Here is a 24,330-nt window from a genome sequence, read left to right as displayed (position 1 = left end):
CCCGGCCGGGGCGTCTGGGGCTCGGGGGAGAGAGCGAGGCCGGGGGATGGGGCGACGGGGCGAGCGAGAGGGGCCGAAGGGGCCCGCCTCCCCCGGAAGTGTCCGAGGCTGCCCTTCCAAGCGGTCCGGGGCAAGTAACTCTTTGGATCTAAAAGACCCGCGAGCGAAGGCTGCTTCGCCCCCCGAAATTTAGCGGTTTTGTTCCCGGTGAGCCCTCGGGATGGGAGACCACCTCGAAATCCAAGGGCTGTAGGCTAGATTGGGAAATTAAAAAAAAAAAAAAAAGTCCAGAGAGAAGACCGTTTCTGCATCGCGCCGGGAGTTAGGCAGAATATACACTGCCTAAATTAGAATCAGAATTAGTATTAGGCTATCGATTGGGACCTAGGAAGGGGTACCTGCTTCCAGAATGAATCCACCCCCCCCCCCAAATCTGTGTAGCTCCCATCCTGATGATAATCTGGAAATCTTTAAAAAACGCGGCTGTTCTTCCAAGCCTTGGGGTATGGTGGTATCAGTGGTGGGGTTTTGGGGGGAGGTGGGGTATACACGTAGTCCTCGCTTAACCACCATTTGTTTAGTGATGGTTCGGACAGGTCATAAGTCAATTTTTTCAGCACGAACTGACTTATGACCTGTCCTCACACTTACGACCATTGCCACATCTCCACAGTCACGTGATCACAGTTTGGGCGCTTGGCACCTGGTTTGCATTTATGACCACTGCAATGTCCTTGGGTCACATGATCACATTTTTTACCTTCCCAGCTAGCTTCTGGCAAGCAAAATCAATGGGGAACTGCGTGGTTCACTTAATGACCATGTAATTCACTTAACACCCTCAATGATTCACTTAACAACTGCCACAAAGAAAGGCTGTAAAATCGGGTCTGATTTGCTTAATGACTGCTTTGCTTAGCAACCAAAATTCTGGTCCCAATTGTGGTTGTTAAACGAGGACTATATGGCATGGGGTTGCCCAGATACTTCAGATTTTCTCTCTTTCTCTCTTTTTTTTCTGTTTTTCAACTAAGCCGCCCACAGGAGTTCTGGAGTCAGGCAGCCTCTACGTCTAAAAAAGAGTAATAATGCTAAGAAAGCTCCGTAAACTTTTCTGTGAAGTTTCCAGGACTTGAATTCGACGTGAAGGAGATTTATAAAGGGATCACATTCAGGGGTGTCCACCGAGTAGGGTCAAAAGAGTCAAGATGACAGCTGTGACCCTGAGGCCGAAGCACTACCTGTATTTTGATGTGTAGGGCGCGTGGCAGAAAACAGGTGGAGCATCGATCGTGCCATCTTGACTTTTTTGACCCTACTCCTGTCAACAGCCTGATCCTATCCATATCTGCACTTTTACTGGTTTTGGAGAAACCGCATACTGACCGTATGGTCAATTCACCCGCATCGAGAAGAATCGTGCCGCTCTGCCTGCCTTGCAGAGTCACTGTGTAAACAGCTCCGGTGCCGAGGTAAGCACGCTGAACTTTCGATTTTCTAACGCAGGGTTTGAACGTTTTATCTTTTTATTTTTAGCTTCTCCGGTTTATTTCAAGAGGGTGGATGTTGAAAACTAAAAGAAAGGAAGCTTCTTAACTCAGAGAACGGAAGGAGACCATCCGCATTTAAATTAGGGAACAGAGGAAACCTCTAGACTAAAGCACAATCCTTTTGGGGGGGGAAAGAGTATTATCCCTCACAGAATAATCTGCAAAGGCTAGGAGTTGAATTTGGATCTTCTGCACCGAATTCAAAGCAAGTTACTGACTACAGACTTAAGAGTATGCCCACCTGAGCTCAATCCAGTTGATAGGCTGGGTTCACACATTATGGTTATTTATATATGGTTATTTATATAGACCTATGGTTGTTTTTAGCACAGTTGGCTGACCAAGTCACAAAGGGTTGCGAAGTTAAATCGTGGGCTGCAAAATACTGTGGACTGGCTTCGCATCCCATTTTAAGTCAATAAACTGTATCATGTAAAAAGGTAAAGGTTTCCCTTGACGTAAAGTCCAGTCGTGTCCGACTCTAGGGGGCGGTGCTCATCTCCGTTTCAAAGCCTTGGAGCCGGCGTTGTCATAGACACTTCCGGGTCATGTGGCCAGTATGACTCACGGAACGCCGTTACCTTCCCGCCGAAGCGGTACCAATTAATCTACTCACATTTGCATGTTTTCGAACTGCTTGGTGCGCAGAAGCTGGGACGAGCAACGGGAGCTCACCCCGCCGCGCGGTTTCGAACCGCCGACCTTCCGATCGACAGCTCAGCGGTTTAACCCGCAGCGCCACCGCGTCCGTATCATGTAGATGTGCGTAAAAATGTGCCATTAAGGACCCTCGCTGGGCACGTTTTCACAACTTGCCACTAAAGCATGGCCTACTGAATTAACCCAGTAGCATGCCACCCTGAAAGATAAAATAATCCCACAGGCCACATTCACACAATACACTTCACGAAGTAAATTCCACTGAGTTCAATAAGATGTGTCCCAAACCAATCCTGAGGGTTATGGCGTTACGCTGAATCCCAGTATTCTGGATTCAGAAATCTGATTAGGTGTACTCTGGACACAGAGCAAATATTTAGACTAAATGATGTCCGTCTGTCTTTGCATTCCTGTAGATTTCATTTAATTCTGATACTGTCCAAATGGAAAAAAAAAAAAGAGGCATAAACTGTTTTGAAGTTCCGTGGTTTGGGGACTTAAATCTGGGAGAAAATTGCATGTGCCTTAGGCTGTACTGAATGTTTTTACCTGAAAGTAAGCCCAGTGGGAACTGATAGCAGTTGCTTCTGTGTAAACATGTTGGGGATCATGCTGCAAAGTCTCCTGGCCGGTGAGATTCTCTGTGTTAAGATAAGAACAGAAATATTTTTAATTTTAGCCCAAAAGGTTTGGGCGTTGCAGTCCTAATGAGGTTGATTCAAACTGTGAACCTAACGATTTCAATACAGCTTTTTTCACACACATCTGCTTCAGGAAGGTCGTTTGAAACCCAGCAAAAGAATCCTAAAAGTAGATGTGCAATTTCAGAGGAAGGCTGCTGAAATCCGGGGCTTCGCAGGCAGCTGTCTGATCTTAGAAGGTATGAAAGATTGGGTTGAGTTAGTACTTGAACTGGAGAGCTCTGGGAAATCTAGAATGGGAGATAAAAATTCCTAGAAACAGCCAGTGCAAACCATATTGCACCCCTCTTGGTTCCAAAAAAACCACAGGACAGCTTTGAGCCCAACTCGAAAGAGGCTTTTTATGTCAGCCTACAGGAATCCAGGTTAGGGGCTCAGAGAGGTCAGTCCTTCCCCACCCCACCCCCTCCAGGAGTTTGCTTTTGGATGGTCCAAGGTCAGCCCCGACAGGACAGGATTATCTCTGCTGATTAAGCAAGGAGCCCGGAAAACTGAGTCCCTGCTGGGCTGTAAAGGAGCAAGTCGCTTAGCCGAGCTAGCCTGTCTGGCCAGAGGCTGATTAAGCTCGTCCCATTTTGGCTCAGAATAAACAGGCGCCTGGGGTGGAGTTCAGCCCCACCTGCTTTGCTCATGTAGGAAGAATCCAGGTGACGGTAGGTGAGGAGTGGCTGCTTGCTTCCAAGGAATGACGGGGATGGCTGGTTCTTTGCTGCTTAAAAGCAACGCAACAGGTTTGGTGTGCCCACGAGAGCCAGGGTGAGTGACACACGCCCCTCCCAAATCCCTCTCCTGGCTCCAGCTTGCTTGGCACAGGTGGGATGTCTACTTTTGCTGCTAGAATAGCATACAGTCTACAGCAGGGTTTCTCAACCTTGGGAGCTTTAAGATGGGTGGACTTCAACTCCCAGAATTCTCCAGCCAGCCATGCTGGCTGGAGAATTCTGGGAGTTGAAGTCCACCCATCTTAAAGCTCCCAGGGTTGAGAAACACTTTCTGCAGGCAGAATCCTAGATGCCATGGATGGTGACAGATGGAAATCGGGCAACTGAACAACACACCCTTGCACGCACGTGTTTACTGGGGAAGGGCACCCATCACCTTATGTTTATTTCCAGAAAAGTGTCTTTGGGTTCTGCTGTAGTTTTTACCGTCTTTGTGCCCGGCCAGATTCTGATCTTTGGAGTGCATCTTGCATTGTCCTGTTAAGTTGCTTTTTGCATTTCTGGAGGACCCAAGGTATCTGTTTTTCGGAGAGGCGGGCCCTGAACTAGCCAGGAATGAAATGTGATGAGGAAAGTTGCAAAAGGTAGATCTGAAGATACAGACCCGTGGAGAAATGCCTGGGCCACAGCTTGAACAATGGAGGAAAGCGGAGTTGGCTCTTATTGACACCCACAAGGTTCCCTCCCTCTGCTGTTTTGAAAAAAAGCACAATTATGTAATTCTGTAGAGAAAGTAGGGTATGTGTCTGCGTGCAAGTAAGATTTCTGTAAAACCTAATAAATAAATAAAAAGGTAGCAGCAGCTGCTAGAGGAATGCAATCCTTCGCTGGGTTCTACAACCAGCTGAGTTATTAGTACTGAGTGAGCAGCACAATGGCTGGATTCAGACAATGCACCAGGCCAAAACCAATCCAGCAAGCCATATTATGAAGTTGTGGGATGCACAAACACAACTTCATTTTCCCAATTCATAGGTTACAACTAGTCTATGAAAAGAAGGCAAAGCCAGGAGTCTTATCTCATGTCTTTTTTTTTTTAATCAGTAGTATGTACTGAATAAATTGAAAGCAGTCATGTGGTCTCTGACCTTTGGAATCTGAACTGGTACAGCCCTCTCTAAAATCTGTTTTATGTACCTTACCTGCAGTTTGCCTAAATTAATCCTCAGTATGTCACATTGATGCGTATCCACCAACAATAGGCCCCTTTAACAAAAACTCAGGTACCTACAGTATTGAACGAGGGCAGGACCTCCCGTTTGTTACACATTCCTCTTAATAGTGCAGAACTGGAAAAATGCTAATAACTAAGTCTTTAATCTGGATTCAGTGATTCTTTCTCTGAACTATGCCATTGGAGAACTATTGGCTTCCCAAACTGCCCAGAGTTGGGTGGCGTACAAGTTTTAATAACAATAATAATAATCGTCATAGTTTAGATCCAGTTCAGAAGTAATTCATGCATTGGCCCAAATCCCAACTCATCCATCAGTTGTGTTACCTTTCAGAAGGCCCAACGTTTAATTTCTGGGTTCCCCTTTGCAAAACCATCTTGAAAGAGAGGCACGTCTAGGTACGTTTTAGATTGTGCCTAGAAAGAAACACTGAAGTAGTGTGTAGAGCTGTCAGGGCCAGCCTCTCTTCGCAATAAGACACAGACTCACTTAATGGGTATTAAGGATTTCTGGTTTATTGGAATGATAGCTGACAGATCGAAAAACGGGAACGGGGTAGGTAGTGTGGGGGTGCCCCTTTTATACCCTCCTGTATTGCCCCGGGCTTCCCCACCCCTCAATGCCCCGATCCCTCTTGATGGGATCCTTGATGGCTGCGTGGGCGTTTTCCCCGGTGTCCTCTTTGTCTTCCTGCAACGGTTGAGTTCTCCGGGGCACCATGTGCTCCTTATCTTCACCCCTCTGACGTCCCTCTTTTCAGGTGTTGATGGGATCATGGGTGTGGGTGTCTTTGGGTGCTTGTTTTAATCCCTGATTGGATTATCTTCTTCCCCCTTTTCCTTAATGATCATGATCCACGTTGTGAGGCTCTTTGTGCCTTGCAACGAGGTCATGACATGCTGCCCCCCCAAAGATGTTCTATGGTGCTGGTTTCTCTGGGTATGCCTCATGGAACTGTCTTGTTAGTTGTCTAGCCATGACGTGTCGTGCCTGGACCCACTCTGGGTGTGAGAAATGTTTCCATCTCACGAGGTATTGGAGTGTTCCTCTTTGCTTTCTTGAGTCCAGTATTTCTTTTACTTCAAAATGTTGTTGGTTGTCTATCATTATGGGTGGGGGTGGAGGTTCTTCCGTATGCCATTTGGATGTGCTCGTTGGTTTCAGTAGTGCACAGTGAAACACTGGGTGGACCCGTCTCAAATTGTAAGGCAGTTCCAATTTGAACGTAACTGGGTTGATTACCTGTATGATTTTAAAAGGTCCGATGAATTTCGGTGCCAATTTCTTCGAGGGTTGCGAGGTCTTTATGAACTTAGTGGAGAGGTAGACCCTATCTCCCACTTTGTAGTTCGGTGCCTCCGCCCTGTGGTTGTCCGCATATTTTTTGTACGTTGTTTGTGCGTCTGCTAGGGCCGTTTGAATGATAGGCCAGGTTGTTGCCAGCTGTGCCGCCCAATCGTCTGGTGAGCAGGGCAGGGTTTCAGGTTGCGGCAATTCTGGTATCGGTACAAAGTCCCTTCCATAGACCACCTTAAAAGGGGTGTGGCCAGTGCTCTGGTGTACCGCGTTATTATAGGCCACCTCTGCAAAAGGTAGTAGGTCTACCCAGTTGTCCTGTTGATAATTTATGAATGCCCTCAGGAACTGTTCAAGTGTTGAGTTTAGGATCTCTGTTGATCCGTCTGTGTTTGGATGCCACGCAGTGGACAGTGCTTGCTTGGTTCCGATTAGTTTTAAAAATTCCCGCCAAAACTTTGACGTGAATTGTGTTCCTCTGTCGGTCACCAACCTGTAGGGGGCGCCGTGGATCCTGTATATGTGTGTTAGGAATAAACGTGCCAGCTGCTGTGCGGAGGGGATGGTTGCGCACGGGATGAAGTGTGCTTGTTTCGAGAAATAGTCTTTTACCACCCATATCACAGTTTTTCTTTGGCTGGGTGGGAGGTCCACAATGAAATCCATGGAAATTTCTTCCCATGGCCGGGAGGGGCTGGCTACCGCCTGTAGCAGCCCGTGGGGTTTCCCTCCTTTACGTTTGGTGGTGGCACATATGGGGCAGTTGCCTACGTAGTCTTTTACGTCCTTTCTGAGGTTTGGCCACCAAAATTGCCTCCTCGTTAGGTGGAGGGTTTTTACAAACCCAAAATGCCCTGCAGATTTGTCATCGTGCGCTCTGTGTAAGATTTCCCCCCGCAGTGATTCGGGCACGTACAAGGCTTTCTCTTTCCAGGCGATGTTGTCTTTGAAAGATACATGTTGTTGGTTATTCTGCAACCATGTATCTTGCTGTAGTGCTTGTGTGAGTCTTTGTTGCCAGTTCGGTGAAATTGAGCGTCGGCTCCGCTCGCTCCCCGCCGTTCGTGCTGGCGTGCGCTGATTCCTTGTCTGGCTCCGCGTGACAGCTGGGCAGCCGAGCTGTTTCTCGGTCCATACTGTTCCTACGATGTCGGAGGCTTGCGTGTCGTCCTGTGGCCGTCGGGAAAGGGCGTCTGCCAAGAAGTTTTTCTTGCCCGGTATGAATTTCAGCGTGAAATTGAACCGGCTGAAAAACTGAGCCCATCGCACCTGCTTCGGGCTGAGTCGTTTTGGTGTGCTGAGTGCCTCCAGGTTCTTGTGGTCCGTCCAGACCTCGAAGGGGCAGGAGGCCCCCTCCAGCAGGTGTCGCCACGTTTCCAAGGCTGTCTTCACTGCAAACGCCTCCTTTTCCCATACGTGCCATCTCCGCTCCGTTTCGGAGAATTTGCGGGAAAGGTAGGCGCAGGGCTTTAGGTGGTTGTCGGAGTCCTTTTGGAGCAGGATGGCTCCGATGGAAAAGTCGGAGGCATCTGCCTGCACCACAAAAGGCTTGGTGGGGTCGGGGTGTTGTAACACTGGCTCAGCTGTGAAGAGGGTTTTCAGTCTCTCGAAAGCCGTTTGACAGTCAGCTGTCCAATTCAGTAGCGCCCCCGGGTTCCTCGATTTGCGCGTGTCCCCCAAGCCCTTAGTCTTTAGCAGGTTAGTTAGGGGCAATATAGTCTCTGCCAGCCTGGGCGTGAACCCTCTGTAGAAATTAGTGAATCCCAGGAGGCTTTGCAGCTGTCTCCTCGTGCGTGGGCGTTCCCACGCCAGGATGGCTTGGACCTTGCTGGGGTCCATTTCTATCCCTTTAGCAGAAATCCTATACCCTAGGTAGTCAATTTGTTTTTTGTGAAACTCGCACTTGGAGAGCTTTACAAACAGCTCTGCCTTGCGAAGTTTCTTGAGCACGTCTTTTACCAAGCGTTCGTGCTCACGTTCTGTTTCTGTGTAGATCAATACATCATCCAGGTAAACCAAAACCCCCTTAAAAAGGTGGTCACGCAGGACCTCATTAATTAACTGCATGAATACCCCCGGTGCTCCTGCCAATCCGAATGGGAGTACTTTATATTGAAACGCCCCCAATGGGCAATTGAAAGCAGTCTTCCACTCATCCCCCTCCCGTATCCGTATGCGGTAATAGGCTTCCCTTATGTCCAGTTTGGAGAATACCTTACCCTTTACCAAGTGGGACAAAATGTCCTTTATTAAGGGTAAGGGGTATTTATTTGAAATGCTTGCTGCGTTTAATCCGCGGTAGTCTGTACAGAGCCGCAATGCCCCGTCCTTTTTCTCGCGAAAGAGGACTGGCGCTCCCACTGGAGAGTTTGCTGGCTCGATAAAACCTCTCGCCAGGTTTTTGTCTATGAAGTCCCTTAATGCAGCTAGCTCTCGCTGGGTCATAGCATATATTTTTGGTTTTGGTAGGGGTACCCCCGGGACCAGTTCAATGGTGCAGTCCGTCTTTCTGTGGGGGGGGAGTTTGTCCGCCTCTTTCTCACCGAAAACGTCGGCGAAATCCCCGTATTTGGTCGGCAGTCCCTCTGGCAGTGCTGTCTCTCTGTGTTCCACAGTCGTCGTCGCCCCCCCCATGGCTGCTCGGGGAACCCTGTTCCCTGAAGGTGCTTGGTAACGCCCGTCAGCAAACTTAATCTCTCTGGTTCTCCAGTTGATGACTGGGTTTTGCTGCACGAGCCATGGGATCCCCAGTATGAGTCGGGGTTGCCCCACCGGTGCCACGATGAAAGCCAATTTTTCCTCGTGGCTGCCGAGCCGTAGCGCGGTTTCTCCGGTGTATTGGGTGACCGGGCCCCCTCCCGCTGCAGATCCATCGAGCTGCGAGAACACCAGGTGGTGCTGAAGTGGATAGCAGCGGAGGTCGAGTGCGGCTGCCAGGTCAGGGTGCATGAGGCTTTTGGAGCAACCCGAATCAATGAGTGCCCAGACCTTTTCGGTTTTATTTCTATGGGTGAGGGTGACACGGACGTAGAGGGTGGGGCATTCCTCACTCACCCCTTTGTCGAAGCGCCTGTCAGTGTCCTCCACCTGTCCTTCGGCGCCCCTTAGGCCAGGTGGTTGTCGTTTCCCGCCGCCTCATCGGGGTTGCTTTCCTCCTCCTCTGAACTGTAGGGGCCGTGTCTGCGTCGGTACTCCCCCTTTGCTGCTGGTCGCTTTCTTGGCGCTGGGGTTGGTGCTGTTTGTGCCCTCCTTGGGCTCTCTCTGGGCGTCGTTTTGGGGCATGCGGCTGCTTTGTGATCTTCCCTGCCGCACGTGAAGCATTGCCCTTTTGCGAAGCGTCTGTCCCGTTCCTCCTTCCAAGGTTGGGGTCTCGCCCTCACCTGCCTTGCGTTGGTGCGTGGGGGTCTCACTGTCTCCATCTGTTGCGTTTCCCTCCTTGCGTGGAGGAACGTGTCGTGGGCGTTCTCCGCTTCCGCTGCCAGCTGGATCCACCCCGTGAGGGAGCTGGGGTTGTCGCGGCCAAGTGCCCACCGGAGGACATTTAAGTTGAGTCCATGTTTGAACTTCTCAATCAGTGTCGATTGAGACCAAGTGTCCACTTTTCCGGCTAGGGCTTGGAACTCCATGGCATACTCAGCCACGGAGCGCGGGCTTTGTTTAAGTGTCTCTAGCGCCCTTTTTGCCTTTTCTTGCTCCAGGGGGTCCCTGAAGTGCCTTTCTAGTGCCTGCAGGAATTCAGTGCTGTCCTGCAGCGCCCGGGCGCCTGATTGGCACAATTGGACGTACCAATCGGCGGCCCGTCCTTTTAATTTTATGGCCAGGGCATTGATTTTGCCCCGCTCAGTTCTGAAGCAGGGACCCCATTCTTCGAGGTAGTACCTCGCGTTAGTCAAAAAGAAGGAGAGTTTCGAGGGGTCCCCATCGAACTTTATGCCAAAGTCTTTGGCGGGTGTCCTGGTCTGGCTCCTGGCCCCCTCTGCGTCGTGCCTCGGGCTCTGCAGGAGCTGCTGCGGGTCGGGGTGTCTCCGGTTCTCTTGCGGCATTGGTGCCTCTCTCTGGGGCTCCTCGCAAGGTCGTCGTCCCATCGCTCGGGGGGGAGGGCGGGGTGTTCTCCCTCGGTCGGGCTCCTGGATCCAGGCTCCGCCGTCGCCGTCGCCGCCCGCCGGGTCGTCCCTCCGCCTCTCAGCCTGGCGCATCTCCCGTCGTGGGGTGGGCTCCTGGGGCCGGACGCCGCCGCCGCCGAGGTTGTCCCGCCGTCTCACGTCCGGGCGCGCCTCCGCTCGTTGGGTGGCCTCCTGGGGTCGGGTCCCGCCGTGGTCGCCGCCGTCCGCTGGGTCTCCGCCCCGTCTCGCCTCCCGGTGCGCCTCAGGTCGTCGGTTGGGCTCCTTGGGTCGGGTTCCGCCGTCACCGCCGCCCCGCTCGCCCTGCCTCCTTTCGACCGGGGGTGCCTCTGCGCCGCCTCCGTCGCAGAGTCCCTGTGCCGCCGTCAGCTGTTGGAGCATCTGCCGCACCGCCTGCATCCCTTCCTCCAACGCGTCGAGCCTCTCCGCCGTCCCCGGCTTCCCGCCGAGGTTTTCGCCGCTCCGCTCGCCCTCGCCGTTGGCCGTGGTAGAGGACGGATCGTCCCTCGATCCCGCCGCGGTGCCAGGCGCGCCCTCGCCTTCGAGCGCCCAGGGTGGCGGTTCGTCTCGCGCTTCCTCCGGGGTTGCCTGTGGGCTTGGAGAGGGTCCCCTCGTCTCGCCCCCGGTGCCTCGCGGGCTCCGGGGCGCCGGGGTGGGTCCCTCCCCCGCTGCTTCCCCCCAGCTGGGTCCCATACTTACCGGGGCGTTGCATCGCCCGGACCTCAGCTGCATCCCGCCCTGCGAGAGCGGGGCTTCGTCGCCGGGCGCCGAAGGGTTGCGCGTCCTCGGTTCCTGGTTCTCCATGCCTGGCTGGGTCCCTCACAAACGTGTTGGATAGGTACCAGGTGGAAAAAAATTTTTTGCGGTTCCCGTTTTTATGTCAGGGCCAGCCTCTCTTCGCAATAAGACACAGACTCACTTAATGGGTATTAAGGATTTCTGGTTTATTGGAATGATAGCTGACAGATCGAAAAACGGGAACGGGGTAGGTAGTGTGGGGGTGCCCCTTTTATACCCTCCTGTATTGCCCCGGGCTTCCCCACCCCTCAATGCCCCGATCCCTCTTGATGGGATCCTTGATGGCTGCGTGGGCGTTTTCCCCGGTGTCCTCTTTGTCTTCCTGCAACGGTTGAGTTCTCCGGGGCACCATGTGCTCCTTATCTTCACCCCTCTGACGTCCCTCTTTTCAGGTGTTGATGGGATCATGGGTGTGGGTGTCTTTGGGTGCTTGTTTTAATCCCTGATTGGATTATCTTCTTCCCCCTTTTCCTTAATGATCATGATCCACGTTGTGAGGCTCTTTGTGCCTTGCAACGAGGTCATGACAAGAGCTTATTTTGGCATAGGCTCTGAACCTTGCTTAACCCTTCTTTCTTCCAAATATATCCCCAGAGCAGGGTTTCTCAAACTCAGCCGCTTGAAGACACGTGGACTTCAACTCCCAGAATTCCCCAGCCAGCATGGCTGGCTGGGGAATTCTGGGAGTTGAAGTCCACACGTCTTCAAATGGCCATGGTTGAGAAACGCTGCCTTAGAGACAGTTTACATGTTAAAAGAACAACTCAAATTTTCCCCAGCCAAAGGGTAATTCTTTTTATCCAACTTGATTTATTTGGGCTATCTTAGAACCTGCTGCTACCCCAGTAAAAGAACGCTGCTTCCTCAACCTGGGTCTTCAGGGGGAAGCCAAGAAGCCTTTTTAAGAGCAGAAAAGGCAGAGAATCTTCTGGTGCCCGAAAGACTAGTAACGTGGAAGCTTTCGTCATTTGCTGTCCACTTCTTCACCTATATAGTCTCTTTGGGTTATTATTTCTTTAAAGTGGCTTTCGGCTCTCTCCCAGCCGGTAGGACTACTTGGTGTCGTGATGAGGCTCAGCTGAACAGCAAACAAGGAAGAGGGACGTGCCCTCCCTTGCTACTTCCTTTCCCTGGCTACTAGCATGATGTTCTCCTGCAGGCTGGTTAATGTTTATGTTGTGCATAGTGCCAGGGAGTACCTGGCCCCAAGGCTGCTTCCTTGGCCAGCTCCCCAGTGGCCACAGGAGAACAAGCGCTGACTGAACAGGACACATGGTCCTGGGGAGGGCCGTGGTGGTCAGCTGATGCCTGGAGAATCTGAACTTCTTCTGAGCTGCACCGCCCGTCCTGCAATGCCATGGTTTCCGGGGTTAAGCTCAGAGCTTATGGCTGGGGTGCTCAACCAACCAACTCACCACTCAGCCATCAGTTGGAGTTGCTCATTGGATCAACGAATTCCTCCACCCTCTGCTCTCCTCCCAGGGGCAGGGAGAGATGTATTTTTAGGCTCCCATGTATTTGTAAGCGTACTACAACTGAAACGCCTGCGCCACATACCGCATGGGGGTGAGTAAGCATGTGTCTTGCCCTGGGGTGAGGCCAACCCCAGGAGCTGAAAAGGGCATGGATGAATGTCATGCATTCATAACAAAGACCATGTGTCTGGAAAGCTCAAGAGAGTGGCAGTTTTTCAACTTGCCCTTCGCTCTGGAAGCCCGGATCCGCTGGATGGGCAACGGAATATGGGTGAATTGGCAACAGCAAACAGCAGCAGATAAGGTAGAAAGATAGGGAGGTGGTGGATATTTTAGCTGGCCCAGAGATGATGGTCCTCTCCTTTAAAATAAGCGGTTGCTTTCGTCTGTTGAAACGGTGTTTTTCTAGGATGGTACGCCACTAGCACTGAAGCCAACTTAGATGAGTTGGAAATTAAATTAAAAACTACTACTATGGAGAGATTTGGGTAGCGGTGATATAACCAGGTTAAATAGCCCCTTATTCAGACATGGGCGGGTTCCCCTTCATTGGATGTGTTCAGACAGGCGCTGGGCAGGATGCCTTAATTGTTTCCTGCCCTGAGGAGAGAGTGGGGCCCCTTCCATCTCTCGGACTCTATCATGAATAAATTAATCTTAACTAAAGCATTTCTTAATTACAGATACACTGTAATGGGCTAATCACAGCTTGATCTGTTCATTATTCTTAGGCTGTAGGGAAATGGGCAACTTTTTAATTAAAAAGTTGCCCGTTTGCCTCTTTGTTGAAAATTTAATTATTTTTAATAGAAGTACTTAAAATGGGGCAGCTCTTTTAAGCAGCTGTACTGGCTGGTCTTTTCATAAAGCCACTGCCATCCCTGCAATGAGAGGGAAACAGGGACAGGTCTTCAAAGTGAATACCTCTTAGTGCCTGTCTCTCTAAAGACAGGTGTGTCATCCTCTTCAAAGCTATCGTTTTAGTCCTGTGAATCTTTCCAGATTTATAGTGCAACCATCAGATCCTAGTGGTGGGGAAAGTCTTGATTGTGGAACCATCAAACCAAGCCTTTGGGGAATGATGGCACTTTTCCCAAACAGCGGCAAGATTGTAGCCTTGAAACTCAAGCGATCCAGTCGCTTTTCTTACAGAATCGCTATAAAACGTAATTCTATTCCAATGCTTTCCTGACACGAGCTGTAGGGACAGGGACAGAGGAAGGGTTCAGAAAAATTAGGGTTGTTGTGAGAAAGGAATGACATCCAGGGGCCGTTTGGGCTGAAAAAGGCAGATGGTGTGGTAACCCTAAGCCGCTTGTGAAAAGATTTATCAAGATATACAGAATGCCTATATAGGGACTGATGGGTTGTCCTCGGCAAGCAAATTTGGGAGCAGAATTTACGGCACCTGAACTAAGCAAAACCAAAACAGAGCAGCTGTTCTTTATCATTCGTTGCTCATCCATCATTAAGTTATTCTTGTAATGAATGCCCTCCTTGGAAAAATCATGTGTGCGTGTGTGTTTTAATTCCCAGAATAGAAGATGGGGATAAATGTAAGGGATGAACAGCTAAAGATGGAAAGTTGATCATCCAAGGGACTCTCTGGACACGCTCCCTAAAAATACAAGTATATTATTAGTTTGATGCTAGGAAAGAGACGTCCAGACTATTAAAAATGTACAGCACAGGAACTCCGCAACCCTCTTTGGTCCTGGAATCCTGGACACTTTGCTTAATCTTGCTTAGCGTGGAGTTTGCAAAAGAAGCCCAGTTTGGTCTAGTGGTTAAGGCGCCGGGCTAGAAACCAGGAGACTGTGAGTTCTAGTCCCGCCTCAGGCACGAAAGCCAGCTGGGTGACCCTGGGCCAGTCCCTCTCTCTTAGCCCAACTCACCTCACAGGGTGGTTGTTGTGGGGAAAATAGGAGGAGGAAGGAGTAATAGGTATGTTCCCTGCCTTGAGTTCTTTATAAAAATAATAAAGTCAGGATAAAAAAATAATAATAATAAAATAAACAAACAAACAAGAGGGGCAAAGCTGAAAGGCATTTGTTCAAGTAGCTCCCATATCCATTGGGTGGTCTTTGTGGCATCTCTCAAGCCAAAGAAAGAAACGGTCGTTGCTATTCTATCGAAACTCAAAGGAACAGGAGTTTTTCCTCTTTCTTCTTTTAACCTCAGCAGCTGGGAAATATAACAGCAATGACTAAACTTCTGAGCAACATGTGACTTTATTTAGGTATGAAGGGTGTACCATTAGGGTAACTATCAAGGCTACACAAGGCTTCGGATTAAGATTCCAGAAAGTAGCCCTTGTCTGTGGTTCTTTAAAAGCAGCTGCACTGTTGGCAGCTACAGCGGGCGGTGTGTAAAATAGGTATTTGCTGAGTTTTGTTCAGAGTATTAAAGATGGGTATTTTTAAACCCCCTCCGTAGTACGAAAAACGGTGCAGCAGTCTGTCCGAACAGGAGCGTTCCAATCAAATGTGAATGTAATTCTGCATCTGCTTTTGAGATAGACAAAGTGCCCTAACACAGCAAAGACGCCTGGCCTCTTCAGATCTGTCCCAGACGTGTTTACTGGGCGATGGGATAATTTTAAGCTTCCAACTATGTCACTTCTGCAATCGAGAGGGCTCTCCATCTCTGCGCCCCAAAGCCAACAAACTGCAACTCCCAGGAGAGTGACCAAGTTCACCAGCACCCCTATTTTGAATAGGATTGGTGTGTTGGATGGGGATTCAAATGCTCTCTTGCTGGGGAACTGGGCACCGATCTCTTTTGGCCCCGGCCTGTCCCACGGGCTGCAAATTCAGCAGTGCCCCGACAAACTCCTTGAAGAAGGGAGAGGGCGGTTTCAGCTGGGGTCAGGAGGAGATGAAAAAGAAGAACACACAAGGATGTGATAAAGAAACCGCTTCCATCCAGCAGCTCACCTTGAGCTTTCCCCCCAACGCGGCAATTCTCCTTGGGTGTTGCTCCTCCCTCATAAATTCACCTTTGCTCTCTCCTCTCCGGCAGACGAATGCCATGAGACTCACCAACCAGTCTTCGCCCGCCCCAGAGAAGCTCCTGACTTCCAGCATGGTGCCTACCTTGCGGCGGTTAGATTTCTTCTCTCCCCTGGTGGACTCCAGCCACTTCATCGTGGAGGACGGCTCCCAGCTCAGGGCCGATCGGAATCACACCCAGGAAACCCAGCCCCTCTTTTTGACCACGTCCGCGGCAAAAGTCATCTCGGGTCTCTTTGTCTGGACGGCGCTGTTCCTCACCTTCCACCAGGTAGGTGGTGGTGTTGCCCTGGCCTGTTGGACTCCATCTTTCCCGATGGCTAAGATGGAGCACGTTGTAGTCCACATCTGCAAGGCACCGGTTTCAGGAAAGATCTCCAAAGGCCGTGGCCGTCTGCCAAGGTGATGGGGAGACTTGCTTCCTAGACTGAGAGACAATGCTACCTATGTAGAACTTCTCTGTAGCTTCTAGTGGTCACCCAGGATTTGACTCCTGCTCCTGGGTGTGTGCGTGCACGCGCGCGTGTGTGTACACACATGTGCGCAGATGCTTATCCAGTTTTGCTTAGAAAAACAAGGGGAAAGTGTTTTCGGCTTGGAAACAGGGATCCCATGCTTTCGTGGTTTTGTTGCAGTCTTATTTGCAATGGTTTTTCTTTTTCTGGAGGGGGTAACATCATATCTTACAGGGTTTGTATCTAATCCAAGTAAGGCAGCTTGGCCTTTGGGGTTCAACAAGGTTTTGTCATGAGCACTGATGGCGAGCAGGAGGGGGCCCCGATCCAGGGGGGAAAACGCATGCGTAGTAGTGAGGAGTTGAGCAGCCATTCAAAGAGACACAGATCAGACCCGCCTTGACTTTGGGGGTTTATCTGTCTGGGTTTTTCCCACGCTTCTTCAGTTTGGTAGGATTTTCTGTCTACTATAGCAGTTAAATAAAACACTAGAGACTTTCTCCTCGTCTTGGCGTGGTCTTTGCTTAAACCAGGACAGGTTTCCTCTCTAGGTAAGTCTGTATAGGCTTGCCATGTTAGTACGGGGCGTTCTATGGCTTTTCAGTTCCAGTATTTTATAGAAAAACGATAGCAGTTATTTCTAACCTCGGGCAAGGCGTTACCCTCTCATCCTTCCTGGCAGCTTGTTCGCCGGCTGTTTCCAGCCAAAGCGTGTCCCCCTTAGACGTAGGAAGTTACGGAAATGCCCCTCCTAGTATTTCACCATCAGCCATGCTGGCTGAAGCTTCTGAGACTCGTGGTGTGGCGCAAGCACGTTTGGAGGGAAACCAGATTTCCCACTGCTGGCCAGAACCCAGCAGCCTTGTGAGCCCTGACAGCTGTCTCTAACGCCAGGCTGAAGACCCCGCCGGCAGGTGCGGGTGTGTTCAAGCCCCTGGCTCCTGCTGTTCTTAAGATGGCCGTGGGGGGGGGACAAATGGGCTGATATGAATATAGGCAGTCGCATCCAAGACAGCCAGTTTGGTGTCCTGGTTAAGGCATCGGGCTAGAAACCGGGAGACTCTGAGTTCTAGTCCTGCCTTAAGCATAAAGCCAGCCAGGTAGTGTTGGGCCAGCCACTCCCTCTCGGCCCTAGGAAGGAGGCAATGGCAAGCCACTTCTGAAAAACCCCGCCAAGAAAACTGCAGGGACTTGTCCAGGCAGTCTCCGAGAATCAGACACAATTGAACGGATTAAAAAAAAAAAAAAAAAGACATCCAAACAAAACTAGCTAGATTACATAGACCTCTATTTGCGCTGTTGATTTTCCTCCCTGGAAGTGCCGCATCTGATCCCGCTGCGTGTCTTCCCTCCTTTTCCTCTTCCCTTAGATCTTCTTGCATCTGAAGAATTACACCATTCCCAACGAGCAGCGCTACATCATCCGAATTCTCTTTATCGTTCCCATTTATGCCTTCGATTCCTGGCTTAGTCTCCTGCTCATTGGCAGCCACCAGTACTACGTTTACTTTGACTCGGTGCGGGACTGCTACGAAGGTGAGGAGGCGGGTGGCATTCACGGCCATACGCAGTGCCCCAGAGGTGGGCGTGTACAGAGGCATTCTGTAATAAACTGAGCCGACGGGCCCAAGTCCAACTGGCAAAATTTTTACATAATCTGTACAGTGAAGTGAGAAGTGTTTCTCTGAAATCTATGTAGGAGCAGAGGACCTTTTTCCTCCAGGACTTGGACATGCATGGATGAAAGATAGTCATATTTAAAATCTTGTGAATGGCTTGCAATTTCCACCACCCTATTTAGTACTCTCTCTCTCTCTCTCTCGGGCAGCATTTGTGATTTACAGTTTTCTGAGCCTCTGCTTTGAATACCTTGGAGGAGAGAGCACCATCATGGCTGAAATCCGAGGGAAACCCATTGTGTAGGTTGACGATTACTCACTTATATCCACCTCTTGCTTGGAGTTGGGAGTATTCCACGCCCAACGGGTCCTTAAGGTCCCACGCCTGTGATTTGTGGCTCTGCTTTTTCTCAGGTCTAGCTGCCTCTATGGGACTTGCTGCCTCCGAGGGATGTCGTACTCAATTGGGTTCCTCCGGTTTTGCAAGCAGGTGAGGAACATCTCACAAAATAGAGCTACAGATGATCCGTTTTCGCTTCCAGGGAAGCCGCCGTCTTTATTTTTTTCTTCCAAACTTATTTCAGCACTTTTCCCCCCGGCACGATCTTGCCGGTTAGCGTTCTCTGTCAGTGGTGGGAGATATTTACATCTCTCCTGCCTTTATAGGCATAAAGGGAGATTGGAGACAGTCGTTGACCCACCACTCAGCCTGTGAAAATGCGATCTTAGCGTGGGGAAATCTGTTGCCTTTGTGGTTGCTGGAAGCCAGCCCCCGTCACGCCTAGCAGCAGCCCAGGCAGATGGGAACGTTTGGGGTATCTCAGATTGCCCGTCCCAGGCTTGACATAAAACCGAGGGGTAGGTTAACGGACCTGGCGCCCACAGAGTCATAGAAGCCGGGTGGTTTCAACTCCGCCGTTCCTCGGTTTTTGTTTGCTTCCTTCCAGGCCACACTGCAGTTCTGCATCGTCAAGCCTGTCATGGCAGTCCTCACCATCGTTCTCCAAGCGTTTGGGAAATACCACGATGGCGATTTCAAGTGAGAATGGAGGGAAACGGGGAGGAGCGGGGGAAAGCCTGGCTCCCGGCCTGCTCTGGGTGAACGTGGACAGGCTGGGAGAGGGGATGCTTCCTAACCAGGGCTCCCGCCTCTCTGAACGCTCTACTCTCCAGCATCCACAGCGGATACCTCTATATCACCATAATCTACAACTTCTCGGTCAGCCTGGCCCTCTATGCCCTTTTCCTCTTCTACTTCGCCACCACGGAGCTCCTGAGACCGTTTGAGCCGGTCCTTAAGTTTCTCACCATCAAGGCAGTCATCTTCCTCTCCTTTTGGCAGGGTGAGTTGCTCCGCTTCCGATCTCGGGGCGGGGATGCCGGGCTGAAGGCCCGAAATGTTCGCGTCACGACCCTGGGCCGACCATCCTCCATCAGCTTCGTGTACTTGGGGTATGGTTATTTCACGGGGAGAGAAAGACGATGCCCCTTTTCTGAGTTCCTCGGAGGAAGGGCAAAACCAAAACAGAGTAAGCCATCGTAACTCCCTCTAGAGTTGGCTCTTCAGTTGTGAGGGCAAATTCTCTTACAGCCACGCAGAAGGTATCGGCTGGCTCAGGAGAACTCCAGATTTTGAAAGACACCCGGGGGCACAAGAACAAAAGACTTGGGAAGTCCTTGTCCCTTGGAAAATAAATATTAAATGAAATACGAGCTTGCCAGGAATACTGGCTTGTTCTAGTAGGACTCTCATATTTTTGTGAATGCTGATCCTTCCCACCCCCAGATTCGAGAAAAGAAAAACTGGGTGGGGGCAGGGGGGCACAGAATAAAGTATTTCAGAAGACAGCATAAGTGCTCCACCCAGCGGGATTTTTTCTTTTTTTTGCAGGTGTGTTTTGTCAATAAACATCTTGCATTAAAAAAAAAAGAAAAAAACTTAGCAGGATCTTGTGATTCAGAGGAATTCTGGTGTGGAACAATTACAGGTAGTCCTTGACTTACGACCACAGTTGGGACTGGAATTTCCATTGTAAGTCATTGTGGTCATAAGTAGAGTCACCACGTGACCGGACCTGATTTTACAACCATTTTTACAGCAGTCAATAAGTGAATCCAGCTTCCCCAATGGGCGTTTTTTGCCAGAAAATAGCAAAAAAGTCGCATAACACGATCACGTGACTGTGGGATGCTGCAACTGGCCGTAAAAGTGAGCCGGTTGCCAAGTGTCTGAAATGCGATCATGTGACCATGGGTGTGCGTGTGACTTTAGGGACTCTCAGAAGTGCTATACAGGCCGTCGTAACTTTGGACTGTCATTAAACGAATGGTCGTAAGTAGAGGACCACCTGAATACAGGTTTCTTCAGATGTTTCTAGGACCTGTAGGAAATCCACTTGTGAGCCTTAAGAACCAAATCCTCCCGCTGGTGATGCTTTGCGACCATTCCTATTATGCAGGGATGCTGCTGGCAATCTTAGAGAAATGTGGGGTGATCCCAGAGGTTCAGATCATTGACGGGAAGACGGTGGGAGCCGGGACTGTTGCCGCAGGATACCAGAACTTCATCATCTGTATTGAGATGCTGTTTGCCTCCATTGCTCTCCGTTATGCTTTCACCTGCCAGGTGTACCGAGAGAAAAAGGAAAGCGCAACAGGTAACTTAATTTGGGTGAACGTGCTCCTTCAGTTACACAAGATGTAGGCAGTGACAGGAAGAGATGAGCCAGCAGAAACGTCAGCTGGCATCTTGGTCCTTTTCCTAGTGCCAATGAGCAAGAATTGTGCATGTTTATTTCCCTTCCAATCCTCACTCAACTGGATTAAAAATAGTGGCTTTCAAGTTTCTTTCAAAAGAGAAGGTAGAATGTCCAAAGTTCTTACTTGTTTTAGTGAGAAGATGGCCAAGGGGTGATGGTGGGAAGAGCCTGCTTTCACTGTAAAATCCTCTCCCCAGTAGCCTATGCCCCCCGCCCCCGGCTTCCTACACATCTGTTAAAGAGGGAGGTTTCTCCTGTGGGGCTCTTCCATTCTGGGAAGCGTGGACAGCAAGGGAGGTTTCAGGGTGGACCCGTGCCACCTCCAGTAATCAGTTCAGCCCAAACCAAACCCAAGAGAAATCTGAAATTTCCAAGAAACCGGAGGACAAGGTAGGAAAAAACAAGACTCTTCAGCAAGAGAAACTTGCAGACTGAAAACTGGCAAGGCAAATTCTGGCCTAACGTTTCTCCTTCTTTTCCCTGGTGCCCTCAGCCTATCCTGGGCTTCAACTTCCTTGAAGGCTGGTCTGTGCAAGGGAACTGACCTCTTAACCGCTTCCCTGAAGAAGTGTCCTTGCCCGCCAATTCTTCTCGTCTCTTCCTTCTGCTTCTAGGTCTTGCCCCGCTGCAAAGCATTTCCAGCGGGCTGAAGGAAACGATGAGTCCCCAGGATATAGTCCAAGATGCCATCCACAATTTCTCCCCAGCCTACCAACAGTACACGCAGCAATCCATGCAGGAGGCGGAAGGCGGGGGGCCCGGACAGAATGGCCCCACGGGCCCTCCAGTGGAGAGCTCACAGAGGAAGAGGAGGAGGAGGAGGAGTATTGAGAAAAGTGTGCTGATCATATCGGATGATGATCTGTAACGAAGATGAAGCTTCCATCTTCGAGGAAGGGGACTCTGTATCTTGGACAGACCTTCTTGCCTCTCTCCCGTCCAACAGCCGCCAACCGAATCAGACCACATCGGTGAATGAAGCAACAGAGCCGTCTCTTTCTTCTTCTCTCAACTGGCCACTGGGAGAAAACGCGACCTAGGGGTGACTTCCCAAATACAGCCAGGCCTACTCTTCAGGCTACAATCACTTGTCATTTGTTGTCGTGGCAAGAACAGCCAGGAGTTCCTGCCAGACTTATCGGTGGTCTCAATGTTCGGCAGCCAGGAAGACTGAGGAGCACAGCAGAATTCCTCAGCGGAGGCAGCTCCTCTCGTTCCCGAGGCATGGAGAAAATGCTGATTACAGGCACGGAGAAGGAACAAGGGAACGTAGGAACGGACTAAACTGGATGGAAACAGCGTTCCTCATTCAGCAGCTGTTCCAGCTCAATCCCACTGAAGCCGGATTCCCGTTGCTATCCTTCTTTTTGTGGATCTGATCCACTGGGCTGGGAAGGCGTCCCAGGGAAATAAAAGCACTTTTCTTTCCAACCTACCTTTCCACCACAAGGTGCTGAAACAGGATGAGGAATTATAGAGCCAGATTCCTTTACCAAGTTGCACTGAGGCTGTAAAGCTTCTATTCTTAGTGTGTATCTTGGATGTCGGAGGAACTGTGACTTTGTCTTGTAAAAAGAGGGGTAGCGTTACGCTGAAAGTTATTTTGGTAAAAAAAAACTTCAGTGGAACCCATGGCCATCAGGACATTTGCGCTTGAAATGTCTGAAAAGCCACATCTGTCCCATAGCAGAAATACAGATAATTGAGGGGAGTATCAAGGCAAAATCAGTGGTACTTTTAAAATTCTTCCATGTGAAGTTTGCTTCCAATCACTTATACGGCAGGTCCACGTAGGGATGAAGCAGCCCTCTCCAAACTGGCTACTTTCAGATGGGTTGGACTTCATTTCCCATCATTTCCAGCCAGTCCAATGTTGGGGTAAAGGCTGAAGCATGTTAAGAGGTTTCCCGCTGCTGGTGGGAACACCATGGGGCGGCTGAGTTGATATACTTCTTCCGGTTTTGAGGGTCCTGGCTTCCAGAGCGATTGCTATGAATCTCAAGTGTAAATCTGTACATTTCAAAAATTTAAATTATATAAACATTTGTAATACTCTTCCCAGCGCTAGCAACGGCAGATCACTTTCAGAGTATTCAACCCTGCTTAGAGTTTTGGCTGAAGAAGTCAGCCAAATTCAGAAGTCACTCTGGCTGAATGTGGGATGGCCCGTGGCTGAATAGTTGGGGCTACAGTTCACTTAACTGAAAACAAAGAAAAGTATCACACTGTTGAAATGTGGTAGAGGATCGTTACAGCTGTCAACGTGAAACAGGAATGAAGTTGCCCTATGCTGCAGCTGGCACGCATTTGGCTTGATGCTGACCAGCAAGGGGAATTTGATATGGTTAAAAGCATACCATTATTTTAATTGGCCTTTATGGCAACAGTAAGGTGACACTGTCTGCTACCTGCAAAATTTTATCAAAATGTTCCCTCTATATTACCTTCCAGAGGGGGTCATAAGCTGTAGAATGCTACTAGATCAGTGTTCTTCCAACTGGGCAACTTTAAGAGGTGTGGACTTCAACCCCCAGAATTCTCCAGCCGGCATGAAGCCCACCCATCTTAAAACATGCTGGCTGGGGAATTCTGGGGGTTGAAGTCCACACCTCTTAAAGTTGCCAAGTTGGGGAAAAAAACACTGTACTAGATAAAGCATTGAAATCATCATCATCATCATCATCTTGTTTGCCGCCCAACTCTCAACGACTCTGATCACAGACAAGATCCAATCTGAAACCAGAAAATGCTTTATTGGAAAGGTTACCAAAAAGCCACAACAGTTGCAGCTTAAAATTTACAGCAATAAATTAACAAGGGGGAGGAGGTGTCAAACGAAAATAGATTGGACGCACACAGACGCACATCACACGCCTCACAAGACAGGCACCCACATTACTTGATATGTCAATAATTTATTTCATAATAAAAAAAAGCAACACAAAAATAAATACTGAAATGAAATTTAAGTTGCAAAAACCACAGAGTAAAATAGGCATGTGATTAGAGCTTCTGGGCCTGGGCTGCAAAATCCAGAGAAGCAACTAACTAGATAGCAGGAAAGGGGTACATAAAAGTCGCAGCTGCCCCCTGAGATCTTTGCAGCCCAGATCTGGAACCATACATGTGATTTTTTTTTTAAGTACAATTTTATGATGCGAGGAGAGAAATACTAGGATCTGCCAACAACAAAAACATGCCGAATTTCTAAAGCATGTAGTTAAAAAAAAAAAGGGGGGGGGGGAGGGAAGGAATCCATATTACAAGAAAAGCTCTTTTCTTAAAAATCAAAACAAATTTAATTGATCTTTATAGGTGAGTGCTGTTTTTTTTATATACACCAAAAAGATGCAGTCCCTTGTTTATCTGACAGAGACGCCGCCCAATTCCAAATCGACTCTGGGCGGCTCGCAACGTAAAAAACGAAACAAATATACAGTCTGAATAAAAACATGAAACGATCCTCCCCGTTAGGCAAGAGTCACTGCTGGCTGCTGAGGCCACTGTGCATTTTTGGTCCCCCCCACCCCCCCAGGACAAAGACATCCTTCTAGGCCTGTGTAAGCCAGCTAATCAGCTTTCAAATACCCAAGGATGATCCCGTGTGTTGTGAGACCAGAGGCTGATTACCCAATGATTTTCAGTTGTATCACCCGTGGGAGACAGATAAAAAGAAAGAAAAAAAGAAAAAAAAAAACCTCTTGCCTGGAAAAACAAAACAAAACAAAGCTAGCATACAAGAGAAGTGCCAAGCACTGTCTGCATCTGATATGCTAGCTTATGATACACCAGGAAGCCATCCTCCAACACCCCCCAACCACATTAGCCTCATTTAAACAGCGCTTTTCGAACTTGGCCCCTTGAAGATGTGTGGGCTTCCACTCCCAGAACTCCCCAGCCAGCCATGCTCGCTGGGGAATTCTGGGAGTGGAAGTCCACACGTCTTCAAGCGGCCGAGCTTGAAAAACACTGATTAAAAGCCACAATA

At 49.6% G+C, this 24,330-nt stretch overlaps 1 protein-coding gene across 2 annotated transcripts; it reads left to right on the top strand.

The window, feature by feature from the left end:
• The first annotated feature begins 1,456 nt into the window (after positions 1–1,456).
• Positions 1,457–22,399, top strand: TMEM184A (transmembrane protein 184A). 2 transcript variants are annotated; one of them, XM_063314842.1, is made up of 10 exons: positions 1,457–1,472; positions 2,985–3,090; positions 15,520–15,780; positions 17,335–17,500; positions 17,793–17,883; positions 17,998–18,073; positions 18,531–18,622; positions 18,757–18,926; positions 20,043–20,240; positions 20,957–22,399. In XM_063314842.1, exons 3-10 carry the CDS (start codon positions 15,529–15,531, stop codon positions 21,208–21,210), a joined length of 1,299 nt encoding a protein of 432 aa, XP_063170912.1. In that variant the 5' UTR covers positions 1,457–1,472; positions 2,985–3,090; positions 15,520–15,528; the 3' UTR covers positions 21,211–22,399. The 2 variants fall into 2 exon arrangements, with proteins under 2 accessions (XP_063170912.1, XP_063170911.1); XM_063314841.1 differs by lacking the exon at positions 1,457–1,472 and having other exon boundaries at positions 2,971–3,090.
• The last annotated feature ends 1,931 nt before the right edge of the window (positions 22,400–24,330 follow it).

This window comes from Candoia aspera, chromosome 14 (assembly GCF_035149785.1).
Source record: "Candoia aspera isolate rCanAsp1 chromosome 14, rCanAsp1.hap2, whole genome shotgun sequence".
In the NCBI taxonomy this organism is placed as follows: domain Eukaryota; kingdom Metazoa; phylum Chordata; class Lepidosauria; order Squamata; family Boidae; genus Candoia; species Candoia aspera.
The sequence above is the reverse complement of the archived record's forward strand: the minus strand, read 5'-3'. Positions and strand labels throughout refer to the sequence as shown.

Bases quoted from the DNA above. Each gene is read 5' to 3' on its own strand.
- TMEM184A (XM_063314842.1), top strand. From the start codon at position 15,529: ATGAGACTCACCAACCAGTCTTCGCCCGCCCCAGAGAAGCTCCTGACT. The intron at 18,074-18,530 runs GTGAGGAACATC...GCTTCCTTCCAG, and splicing joins TCCTCCGGTTTTGCAAGCAG to GCCACACTGCAGTTCTGCAT. The intron at 20,241-20,956 runs GTAACTTAATTT...TTCTGCTTCTAG, and splicing joins GAAAAAGGAAAGCGCAACAG to GTCTTGCCCCGCTGCAAAGC.